Genomic DNA, 13,444 nt, shown 5'->3' with positions numbered 1-13,444 from the left:
TAATAACAATAACAATAACAATAACAACAACAATAACAACAACAACAACAACAACAACAACAACAACAACAACAATAATAATAATAATAATAATAATAATAATAATAATAATATCTGCATTGAGAAGCTTATTAATAAAATAGCACGATCTAGCTAGTTTTCGGACTGGTCATTCAAAAATAGCCAGTGTTTGCCAAGTCATTGAAAAATAGCCACTACTTTACTGCAATAAAGACCAGTCCAACATAATATACTGGAGTTCGGTGCACCTGTGTATGAACTTCCAGCATATTATGCTGGACCGGTATACTTTGCTGGTTCCAGTATAATATACTGGAGACTGGAGCACGGGTGCTCCAAACTCCAGTATATTATGCTGGACCTCCAGTATATTAGACTGGAGTTCCAATATATTTATACTAGAACTCCAGTATATTATGCTGGAGTATTTTTCTGGATTTTAAATAATATTTTTGTTCAGATTTATCTTTACATAAAAATGGCTAAATTTCAATACTTTTGGAGCTGTGGCTATTTTTGAATGAACCCTGGTAAATCGGGCTATTTTTAAATTTCTCCCTATTAATAATAATGACACCCTATAGGAATTAAGAGGAGACAGACTTTTTTTCTCGTGTCCTTCTCTTTCCCTATATCTCCTGGACTCAATAGACTGCGAGGAGTTTCATAGAAATCAAAGAGGACAACTAAACCCAACTTCATCATCACTCTCAGTCCGAGCCCAAAAGTAGTGGCCCATGGACTCTTCCACCGTTGACGGCAGCGCGTCGCTTCCATCCACCGGAACCGACGCGAAGAAGCGCCGTGTCTCATACTTCTACGAGCCCACAATCGGCGACTATTACTACGGGCAAGGTCACCCAATGAAGCCTCACCGTATACGTATGGCCCACAATCTCATCGTGCACTACTACCTACACCGTCGTATGGAAATCAGTCGCCCTTTTCCGGCGGGTCCCGATGACATTCGCCGGTTCCACTCGCCGGACTACGTCGACTTCCTTTCCTCCGTTTCGCCGGAGACTCTTCATGACCATACCCACGCGCGTCATCTCAAACGCTTCAATGTTGGTGAGGACTGCCCTGTTTTTGATGGGCTTTTCGGGTTTTGTCAGGCTTCTGCTGGTGGATCTATTGGTGCTGCTGTTAAGCTTAATAGGCAAGACGCTGATATTACTATCAACTGGGCCGGTGGGCTCCACCATGCAAAAAAAAGTGAAGCTTCTGGATTTTGCTATGTCAATGATATTGTTCTCGGTATTCTTGAGCTCCTCAAAATCCATAGGGTAAACACTTTTACCTGCTAATATTACATTTTTGTTTTTGTAATAAATGTTTCCTGATAGTCTGTACTTTATACTCCATGCGGTCTACTTTAATAATTTTTTTGGCTGTTTTGAAGAAATTCACTTTTAGCATTAGTTAACAATTAAATTGACCATATTAACCTTAATTTGTTCCTTGGAAATATAACAAGCACTCTTAAAGACGCTTTACTCCGACGGCAACTTTAGAAAAAAGAAGTTAATTCCTTCTTTATATCTGAAAAAATCAAATATTATGGACCATAAAAAAAGGCCAAAAAATCAATTAAAGTGGATCGGAAGGAGCAATTAAAGTACATTGTTTTGACATATATTAAAGAGTTTAAGCTATATACAGTGTCATTGGAAAGAAATTTTACACCGTCTATTCACCTTTGCCTGATGTAGCAGGTAACATGTGTCAACAATATATTCTGGCTACAATAATGAATCAAAAACACTCTAGGCACAAACCAAATGAAGGATTTGTTGTAACTTTAGTCTTTACATTCTATTTTCACTAAAATGAGCCAAATACTTGTACCTAAGCCTTGGTGGGCAGATGTCCTGTACCTATGCTAGTAGGAGGTAGTAGGTACGTGGTAGAATAGTCGAGGTATGCACAAGTTGGCTTGAATACCATCGTCACCAAAAAAAAAAAAAAAAAAAAGAAAAACAAAAAAGATGAGTCAAATACTGGTGTATAGAAGCACTATTGTTCCCCTATGTGACTAACCACATATTACCTTATGGTCGTATGAGGAAAATTTTTGTATTAAGTGAGCATTCTTTTCGGTATCCTCTCGTTTCTCGCTCCTATTATTCCTAGCACCAATGTAGGACAAAAGCAAATAACTTTAGGCTTTAACTTAAACCCTTGGATGATCTCGGTAGCATTGCCTTAATGTTAACCTTGTAGTGCTTTTGAATCACTAGCTCTTCATTTGACACTTAAGTCATCTTGATTATTATAGTGTCCTCCTTTATAAAATTACTATTCTCTTTGTCTAGTTTTTTTTTTTTTTGATAAGGTAACATGTTTGTATTAATATAAAAGGTGGCCTACACTAAACCAGTGTATCCATCCATAATTACAAGAGGGAGTACAGAAGAGATTCTTGTTCTATTCTAGTCTAGTTCTCTGTTAAATCTCATAAAAAGTCTAAAACATCAAAAATACTTTCACATTCTTCTAAATACTCCTGTTTACACCAAAAAATAGAGCACTAGACAACTCATCTTCAGCTTTTGTATAGGACTATGGTTGTCTTCAAAACACCTTTGATTCCTTTCCTTCCAAATTGTCCACCATATACAAGCAAGGACAGTCTTCCATCTCTTTCTGATTGGATTGTTCACCATCTCTTTTCCAGCTAGCTAGAACTTCCCGGATTCTCCCAGACATGACCCATCGAATCCCCCTCAAGTTGATGAATATCTTTCATAGTTGGTCAGTGACTCTGCAATGCAAAAAAAGATGGTTGATTGTTTCCTCATGTTCTTCACATAAATAACATCTGGATCCCAACTGATATCCTCATTTGATGAGGTTATCTTGTGTTAGAATTGCCTCTCTTGCTAAAAGCCAAGTAAAACATGCAACTTTGTATGGGATTTTAACTTTCCATATCAACTTCCAAGGCCAACAACCAATTTGGTTGTTAGAGTGGTTGTACTCCTTGTAAGTTGATCTAACAGAGAACCTGCCTTCTCTACCCCCTTGCCAAATCACACGATCCTCAATATTGGAAGTCCCTTTGAATTGTTCTAGGGTGTTATAGAAAGCTATTAATCTCTGAATTTCCCAATCGTTTAGTAATCTTCTATAAGTGAGGTTCCACCCTTGGCCTGTCCACACCTCTCCAACAGATGATCCTTGTTGTTAATTCAAATTGTAAATGTCCGGAAAAAGTTGCTTCAGAGTTCTTTGCCCAAGCCATATATCTTCCCAAAAGATGTTTTCATTCCATTTCTAACTTTGAGGCTGGATTTGTTACTGAGTTTAGGCCAAAGATTTCTGATCGACCTCCACAAACTTACCCCATAAGGACTATTTACAGGTTTAGTTGTCCAATTTCCTTCCATCCCATACCTTGCCTTGATTACATTCTTCCGCAAAGATTGCTCTGTTGTGGCAAACCTCCATAACCACTTCATCATCAAACTTTGGTTCTGGATTTTCAGATTCCTGATCCCCATTCCCCATTCCCCCTTCCTTCTTGCTGGCTGTAAGGATATCCCATATGACGAGATGGATTTTGTTCTTTTCACTGCAGTCGTGCCATAGGAAGTTTCTTCTCAGAACATCAAGTTTTTTCACTGCACTTGCAGGCATTGGGAATAAGGACATCATGCAAGTAGGCATGGCGTCAAGAACACTGTTATTGAGGGTTAATCTTTCTCCCAAGGATAGATATTGGCTCTTCCAGCTAACTAACTTCTTCTCACATTTCTCTACTACTCCATTCCATATCCCCTTTGATTTGCTTTTTGCCCCTAGTGGCATTCCCAGATAAGCAGTTGGCAGAACTCCTATTCTACCTCCAAGGATTCTCACCAAGCCATGTATCTCCATTACTTCATTAACTTGATAAATGAAACACTTATTTCAGTTAATGTGTAATCCAAATATAGCTTCAAAAAGAATGAAAACTACTCTCAGAGATAGCATTTGATCCCTACTAGCATCACAAAACACCAGTGTATCATCTGCATATTGCAAATGTGTGATTTCCAAGTAATCTGATTCCCTAGACTTCACCCTGAACCCCCTAATCCTGTTGTTAGCTTTGGCAATTTTAAACAAGTTGTTTAAACCTTCTATTGCAAGAATAAATAAGAAGGGTGACATAGGGTCCCCCTGTCTCAATCCTCTTTGAGATGAGAAAAATCACCATTAATCAGAATGGAGAATTTTACAGTGCTAATGCAGAATTTGATCCAGCTGATCCACCTTTCAGCAAAGCCCATCTTCAGCAAGATTCCCAACAAAAACTCCCAGTTCAGGTGATCATATGCCTTTTCTATATCCAGCTTACACAGAATGCCCGGATTTTTGCTCTTCATTCTAGCATCTACACACTCATTAGCAATGAGAATAGCATCCATAATTTGCCTGCCTTTGATAAAGGCCATAGTATCCACCAATTTGCACATCACTTTTTTGAGTCTCTTTGTCACAATCTTTGAAATAATTTTATAGATGCTACCTATCAGACTGATAGGTCTAAAGTCTTTCAATTCCTTGGCTCCCACTTTCTTTGGAATTAGAGCCACATAGGTGGCATCTGTTTGACTATTTGAGGTCAAAATTATAATGATTAACTCAAAAATCGGTAGCAAAATGTGAAAATTGAAACAGTACTTCAAGAGTTAAGTTGATGAGATTTTTCAAATGTTTTTAACTATCATGATCAAACGTTAAAAAAATTTGAGTACAGAGGTCAAACAATGACGTATGAATTGCGACAGGAGGGAGCATAATGTACCACACCCAGATAACAATTAGTGACTATTGAAAATTGCTGGGAATACCTACTGTGTTTGATGAACTTCAAGGTTCTCAGAAATTTCTGATATCTCCAACTAGAAAACAGTAGACAAGGGGGTAACTTAACAGCTTCATCTCCTTGTGAATATTCTAATTTAGATTTTAGACTCACTCCGAATTTGGATAAATTTAAGCTAAGTTAAAAAAAGAGTGAGATGACCGATTTTGTTTTCTTTGGGTATAGGACTAAGGAAAATCAGTTCAGAGTTATATTTAGGTGTTTGATCCTAGTGTTTAGTTAATTTCTTATCCAATGTTGTAGAAGTATTTCTATTTCCTTAGTCTTTCATGTTCACAAGTCATGATAAACCTTGATAATTTATTTGTTTTGACATAGTGCTTTATCGAAAATTTATAAACATCAACGGTATATGTCAATTTATGTTTCATTTTAGTTTTGTATGCTTCAGTACTGAAGTTCTTTTGGAGTCTATTGTTAATTGTTTTAATCATGAAACTTGGTTAAGGTTGAAAGCATATATGATTGTAAGAATTTTTTTTATGAAACAGAATATGATTGTAAGATTTTTGTTAGATTTACAAAAGGTAACAATCAAAAATCATATCTCACAGTGAAAATTTCTCACCTTTGGATGTTTATATGGATGTTGCATTAAATCATATGTTTATCAATCTGTTCGATTTTTACTAAACATATATTGACATATGAAATTCTTTATTTGTAGATCTAATAGATTTAATTCAATGAATTTCTATTTACTGTGACTAATAAAGCCATGAAAATGAGAAAAGCGGAAACCATAAAACCGATTCTTTTGGTTTGGTTTATATATTTAGCAAACCGACATGGTTAGTTTGGTTTAGTTTTAGGTAAAAATCGAGTTAAATTGAACCGTGAACACCCAAAAATGTAACAACCATTTTGTATTTATTAAAAAAAGAAAGAATTACAACTCATGTAAAGAAGTGATGATGCCGTCATTTAGTAGGGTGCTTTGTACTTTCTCATGTTTTTGTACATTGGGTGAAAAGGAATTTCTGTGTCTAATGCATTATGTGGCCCTGCCCTTATGTGTAAGTTTCTGGTAAACCATTTTGAGGATGAAGCAAACAAAAGGGTATGCATGATGCCCATGGTTTATATACTTGTGGATTGGTTGATTCAGGTTGTAGCATTTGGTGTAACTTCAAAGAAGTGTTATGTGCAGGGAATAAATCATACTTACCATCTTTATGAATTATTGAAGGTATGGAAGCCTAAAGTACTTATCTGAGGAAATGGAAAAAGTCCCTAGTTTAAAGTTCAGTAAAGCAGATAACTTGAATTTTATTCTGTCAAATCTATGCTGGAGAATATGAAAAACCCTGCCTATTATCATTGTATTAGCTAAGATCAATGTTTTTGAGAGCACGAAGCGCAAAAAAGGCGATAGGGGCTCGCCTCACTTCAAAAGCGAAGCGCACGCTTCGTTGAAGTGAAGCGCAATTCTTAAAATACATATAATATATATATAATAATTAATTTATAAACTGAAATACATATTAAAAAAATCAAATAAACTAAAATATAACATATATATATAATAATAATAATAATTAATTTTCTAAACTGAAATACATTTTACAATTAATCAAACTGAAAATATAACATATATATAATAATTAATTTATAAACTGAATACACATTAAAAAAATCAAATAAACTAAAATAATAATAATAATAAATTTTCTGAACTGAAATAAATTTTACAATTTATCAAACTGAAAATATAACATACATATAATAATTAATTTATAAACTGAATACACATTAAAAAAATCAAATAAACTAAAATATAACATATATATATATATATATATATATATATATATATATTAATTAAATTTCTAAACTGAAATACACATTAAAAAATCAAATAAATTGAAAAATATAACACATACATATAATAAGTAATTTTATAAACTAAAATACATATTAAAATTAAGAAGAATAAAAGGGAAAAAAAAAAGAAAACAGTGCCTGCCTTAGCTTTGCAGACGCTGGACGAGAAAAAGTGAAAAAGAGAAGAGAAGAAGAAGAAGGAAGAAAGAAGGAAAAAAAAAGAAAAAAAGGAGAATCTGGACAAGAAGAAGAAAGAAAAAAATAAGAAGGAGAAGAAGAATTTATCTGGACCGGAGAAATGGCAGAAACCCTAGTTTTGCGATGAAGAAGAGAGAAGGCGTGTATTTACACTCTTTTTTGTCGAGGATCTGTAATAGCGAGTTTAGGGGTCTGTTTTGTATAATTTACAAACAGACCCAATCTTTTTTTTTTTTTTTAAAAAAAGGGCCCAGCTGCGATTTTTTAAGAGAAGCGATCGCTTCACTCGCTTCGTCGCCTTGTTGTTTTTTTCACTGAAGCGTGCGCTTCACACGATCGCGTCGCCTCAGGCAGTAAAAAGCGATGCCCTGTTGCTTCGCGTCGCTTCGCGCTTAAAGCGACGAAGCGATCGCTTTTCCAAACACTGGCTAAGATAGATTTGTTCCATCTCTATGGAAACATCTCACGTATCATAAAGACAAGTTAAAAGAAATATCGACACATTACAATTTCAAGTTGCAATCTAGTTCCACCTCTATGTACATATATTTGTTAAAACTCCACTCAAGTGATTAATCACATTGAGTCTCAATAGAAATTACTAATTACTAGGTTAAGTACTAATCTGTAAGATTTCTAGGGAATGGAACTTAGTTGATTGCTTGTCATTTCTCTGCTTATCAAATATAAGGTGCAGGGCATGGACTGTTGCTCCACTAGCAATCACGTGGGTTATTTGAAGAGAAAGAAACATAAGAGCTTTTGAAGGGATAGAGATGAGTTTTATTCAGTTGAGAAGTAGCCTCTTTTCCCTTGTTTTCTTTTGGTGCAGCCATGAAGCTCCTTGTTGTATAGAAGATTGGGTGTCTATCATAGAGAACCATAGCTTTTTGTAGGTTCTATACTTTTTGGTATACCTCTTGTATGGGTGCTTTTGTTTTGGCCCATTCATTTATGTAAAGTTGCTTACTTGATCAAAAATTAACTATGGGATCTGGATAATTGTAGCATGTTTGTCTTTACATACAATAATAAGCTATGGCTTCACAGCATCTTTTGCTTGGATCCACTCTTTTGCATGGAATAGAGATTCTTCTGAGTTACTGTTCCTCTGAAATGTTGAGTGTTTTCTGCAGCGTGTATTGTATATAGACATTGATATTCACCATGGTGATGGTGTTGAGGAGGCTTTTTTCACAACGGATAGAGTCATGACAGTGTCTTTCCATAAGTTTGGGGACTTCTTTCCCGGTACAGGGCATATCAAAGATATTGGTGCAGGTCAAGGGAAATACTATGCCCTAAATGTTCCGTTGAATGATGGGATGGACGACGATAGTTTTGGTCGTCTATTTCGTCCCGTAATTCAAAAAGTCATGGAGGTCTATCAGCCTGATGCTGTCGTTCTTCAATGTGGGGCTGATTCACTGGCTGGAGACAGGTTGGGTTGCTTCAATTTGTCTGTCAAGGGCCATGCAGACTGTCTTAGATTCCTCAGATCTTTCAATGTCCCTCTAATGGTATTGGGTGGTGGAGGTTATACCATAAGAAATGTTGCGAGGTGCTGGTGCTATGAGGTCCTCTTACCTTTCCATCTTGCTCTTTTGTGTCTACTTTTCAGATTCCCAACTTTTACTACTATGTGTTTCAGAATATGTGCTAAGTTTCAACTGCTTGTTGCAGACAGCAGTTGCAGTTGGGGTAGAACCCGGAAATAAATTGCCTTACAATGAATATTTTGAGTATTTTGGCCCAGATTATACTCTTCATGTTGAACCAAACCCCATGGAGAATAAGAATTCACCCAGGGATCTGGAGAAGATCAGGTAATTTGACAATTGTGCTATTTCCTGTAGTTTGAGGGCTTTTCCATCAGCGTCTGTCGAAAATACTGACCTTATCTAATTTTCTGGATGTGTTAGTTAAACACCCCTTTCCTATGCATTTTTATGCTTTATTTTGGTGCTGAACAGAATTATGTTGAAGTTCTTTTAATTTTGGGCATGTGACATTAGTTGATAACAGATAATCTGTAATACTGGTACAGAAAATTGATGCTTCAGTATCAGTGGTGTACATGAGGTAAATTCTGTTATTCTATCCGTGACTAGATTATACTAGTATCGGATATTTCATGTTCATCCGCGAACAGGCCATTTTGGGTTCGTCCACCCATGAACAGGACATTTTGGGTTCGTCCACCCTTGAATAGGACAATTTCGGGTTCGTCCACCCGTGAATAGGACATTTCGGGTTCGTCCAACCAAGAATAGGGCATTCTGGGTTCGTCCACCCAAGAATAGAGGTGGAGCCAGGATTTGAAGTTTATGGTTTCTGAACTTGCCACCGAACTTATAGCTCCTTTTAGTTATTGGGTTCGCATTTAAATATTTATACGTGTTTAATGGATTTCGTAATTAAAGATAGGGTATACGCAAAAACTACTAGGTTCGTCTGAACTCGTAAGTGATACTCTAGCTCTGCCTCTTCCCAAGAATAGGCCACTTTGGGTTCGTCCACCCAAGAATAGACATATCGGGTTATTCCACCCAAGAATAGGGAAAGATTCTGCTTTTTGTTTTGTTAATGATGGTGAACTCTATACTCTTTATGCAATTATTTGATCTAATATGCTGACAAATACATATTCTTTCAATCCATAAATTCCTATTTTTCTTCCTTAGGCAACTTGTGAACTCAGACAATTATGTCCCTCTTTTCCTTTTTTGTTTTTAGAGTGAATACACGACCTGTAGATGTTACTTGACATGAATGCTTGCTGGCTGCAGGAACATATTGCTTGAGCAACTCTCACAATTACCTCATGCACCTAGTGTGCCATTTCAAACCACTCCTTCTACAACAGAAGTTCCAGAGGAGGTTAGTGGCCGGTACAAGGCCTTGATCATATAATTTCTACATATACTACGCAACCTTATTCTAGGACTTCTGACTGCAGGAAGAGGAAGATATGGATCAAAGACCAAAACCACGTATATGGAATGGAGAGGATTATGGGTCTGACGCTGATGAAGATGAGCATCCTAGACAACGAAGTTCAGATAGTAATCTTACTCCAGTCGAAACAACAACTGACATGAGGTAGGGCCTCAAGTTGCATTAATCACATTTGTGAAGTCGTTGAATATTTGTGTTTTGTAAACTGAACACACTTGTTTATCCTCTACTGTCTTTACATTTTTGGAAAGTCGTTACTTGATAAGGCTCTGGTATTTGGTTGAATGTTTACTGGTTTGAGCTTTAACTTGTAATGTGTGAACGAATGTGGTGAGGCCAACCTTAATCAACCTTTGCTTTGGAGAAGATTCTGATTAAGACTCCCAAAGAAATTTTATTGTCAAGATTTAGTGCTTTTACGAAATGAACATTCCCTTGTATAAAAAGCTGAAGTGATGTGGCTTGTGATGCAGGGATGTCGACGACCAAGCCAAAGTAGATGACGACATGGTTGATGCTGATCACTAGTTCAAAAGCTATCTTCTACATCTTGCCAAGTGCAGTAACTGATAATTGGTTCTGGGTTGAAATTACAAGCCATGAGCTTTGGACCTTCCCCTCTACTTATCAATTGTTCCTCAGTTTCCTGTGCTAAAAGAAGTAGAAATAGGAGCTGTTATACATGGGAAAGTTGCACTTGAATGTGGGAATGGAGTATTCTAGCTGAGCTCAAGTTTTGTGTTTGCAGATTAACTGTGTAGATTGTAGTCCGTTGGTTTTAGATTACAGATTTATGAGTTACAATGCGAAAAGTGGGAGCCGGATGCTATCCCTTGGAAACGGAGAGTTGCATCACAAAAGTAAACAGTGTCCTTTCTTCTTACTGATATCCGTGCTGATAAGATACAATTATCTGTTGTCTGTGAGGGTTATCCACGTAGTACTGTGGATTATCCATGTAATTTTCAGACAATGATAATTCAACTTCTTATGTAGAAAACAAGATTATGTTAAATAGAGGGTGGTGATCATTGATCAGTCTCCTACTTATCAATTGGCCGCTAGTAGTATCACAGGCAGCGACTATATCTAAGATTCTTGGCCTCGGTAAAAAACTTGAAGCTTCACTAATGCTTGATTTTAGCCATCGAAGCTCTTTGCAACTTCTTCAATACGTCTTGAGCACATAGGTTTTGTTCATGTGGATAGTTTTATTGTTTGAAAACTTGTATTTATCTGTCTTAAATTAAATAGTTTAGCAATTCGCCGTTAGACCTAGAAGTATTTTACTAAAAAGATGTAATTTTCCCCATGATGAATAAATTCCCTGTATATATGGTCAAGAACAAAACGCTAGAACTCCAAAATCAGTTACTATATTTAAGGGACTTCCTATTTTAGCAAAGTGAATCGTCTACTTATAAATCAATTGCTACAAACAAGTTCAAGTCTTGTAACACTATGAATTCAGTAGCAGCACAAAACTTCAAAATCTCCATCCAAATCCAACCCTCACTTCAATGTTTTCTCCTTCCTTCTTCCCCGCCCAAATTCCTCAAAATCCTCCATAAACCTCAAAACCCCATAACACTAAAATTCTGCCCAATTCAAGCTGCTTCAAACCACAAAAGCATCACTTCCACAAATCAACAACAAGAACAAGATGATGGCATCCCCATTGAACATGTCAAAACCCTAGTCAAATTCAAGTCCAGGCACAACTACATCCGTGTTCTACAAGTTTCTAGAAGAGCTGACCACCCATTAGCTGGGTCTCGCCTTCTTCTTCTAGATGCTCCTGGTAACATCCACAGCATATCTTTCCTTTTCAAGTCAATCACCAATGCCTATTACGATGTTTTTGCAACTCTTCCTCCAATTTTACCACCTGGGCCTTTAGGAATACTCGGGTTCGGAGCCGGGTCGGCTGCCAAATTGATTCTTGAAATGTACCCACAAGGTGTCATCCACGGATATGAGCTTGACCCAGCTGTGATCTCTGTTGGAAGAGAATATTTTGGGCTTTCAAAAGTTGAAAAACAATACCCAGATAGACTTTTCATTTACATTAGCAATGCACTTAATGCTAGTGTGAAAGATGGGTATTCTGGGCTTTTAGTGGATTTGTTCAGTAAAGGGTGTGTGATTCCTGAGCTACAGAATCCAGACACGTGGCAGAAATTGAAGGGGAAGTTGAAGAAAGGAGGGAGGATAATGGTGAATGTTGGGGGGAGTTGTGTAGAACCAGAGGATATTAGAAAAAATGGGAAAGTTATAATGGAAGAGACTTTAGAGGCAATGAACAAGGTTTTTCCAGGAGAGGTTTTTGTGTTGAATCTTGGAAATAAAAAACAGGAGGATAGTACAGTTGCTCTTGCAGGTGGATTGCCTGATTTGGAGAAGTGGATGATGTCTTTGCCTAAGCCTTTGAGGTTTTATGTTGATAGGTGGAAGAAGTATGGTGGATAAAAAAAGGTTTGGTGCATTAAAGATTCCGCGTTTATGCAAGGTTCGGGGAAGAACTGTAGACCAAGAAGATATGATTTAGTGGCTAACTCTATGACTTAAACCTGTAACTTATTGAAGATAACTTTGACGCTCCCTTTGGAAAGAAGTATGGTGGATGATAAGTCTAAATTCTTTTGCAAGACATATTGTTTTTGTTTGATTTACTATGAGGAAATAAAAACTATACTTGTATTATTGTTCAATATATTGTACTCAAGAGTTTTTCCTTAGTGCCTTATCATGATTCAATTTTTCCTCTCTGTCAAGTCATAATAAGTCACGGTAAACTGGGTTTGTTGTTCTTGTCAAGTCATTATAAAAATTACTAGGATTTGCCTTTTCTTTTTGGCCATTAGAAAAGAAGAGCTTTTATTAACATTATATAAGAGTCTATTTTTCCCCTTTTATCTAATCCTTAAAAAGAAAGTCATCAGCTTTTATTAACATTATATAAAAGTCTATTTTTCCCCTTTTATCTAATCCTTAAAAAGAAAGTCATCAGCATTGCTCCCTCCTCCCTGCTTCCTTTTTTGGCCATTAGGTAAGATGGAAAAAGATAATTCTACTCCTGCACGGTTGGACAAAGATTCTAGAATTTGGAGGAGTCAAATATAGCAGTTCTTGATCATTATGAACTCTGGCAAAGGTTAAATACTGATAAAACAATCTAAATTGTAACTTCTAATTTCTGACCAAGCCTTGAGGAGAAAATATATTTTCGTTAAGGTACAAACTAGGGAAAAGGCATAAAAACACATCTCAACTATATCGAAATTGTTAGTTACACACTTACACTCCGCGGGAGTTAATAATTCATGCTTGAAATAGTTCGGGGGTCATAGGACTCCCGGAAAGTATAAGTTTTTAATGGACAACTTCGATAGTTTAGGTGTGTTTTCCTACAAATTATCGTGACCCTTATGTAGTGGCTGGTATTGCTCGGATTAAAGGAAGGCCTATACCCCCTCTTTAATTAGTGGAAATGGCGTGGGGTAGCCACTTTTTAAAGTGGTATTTACTTTTTATCTAGCATTTTTAATGCTGAGCAAAAGTAGCCACTAC

At 36.5% G+C, this 13,444-nt stretch overlaps 2 protein-coding genes across 2 annotated transcripts; both read left to right on the top strand.

Moving 5' to 3' along the window:
• The first annotated feature begins 601 nt into the window (after window positions 1–601).
• Window positions 602–10,912, top strand: LOC107830951 (histone deacetylase 6). Its single transcript, XM_016658646.2, has 6 exons — window positions 602–1,307; window positions 8,053–8,493; window positions 8,600–8,742; window positions 9,706–9,796; window positions 9,876–10,018; window positions 10,348–10,912. Exons 1-6 carry the CDS (start codon window positions 759–761, stop codon window positions 10,400–10,402), a joined length of 1,422 nt encoding a protein of 473 aa, XP_016514132.1. The 5' UTR covers window positions 602–758; the 3' UTR covers window positions 10,403–10,912.
• Window positions 10,913–11,217: 305 nt separating this feature from the next.
• On the top strand, window positions 11,218–12,582 carry LOC107830952 (uncharacterized). The gene has a single exon (XM_016658647.2). It carries the CDS (start codon window positions 11,336–11,338, stop codon window positions 12,341–12,343), a length of 1,008 nt encoding a protein of 335 aa, XP_016514133.1. The 5' UTR covers window positions 11,218–11,335; the 3' UTR covers window positions 12,344–12,582.
• Window positions 12,583–13,444: the final 862 nt, after the last annotated feature.

This window comes from Nicotiana tabacum, chromosome 8, assembly GCF_000715075.1.
Source record: "Nicotiana tabacum cultivar K326 chromosome 8, ASM71507v2, whole genome shotgun sequence".
Taxonomy (NCBI): Eukaryota; Viridiplantae; Streptophyta; class Magnoliopsida; order Solanales; family Solanaceae; genus Nicotiana; species Nicotiana tabacum.
This window is presented reverse-complemented; position numbering and strand designations above follow the sequence as displayed.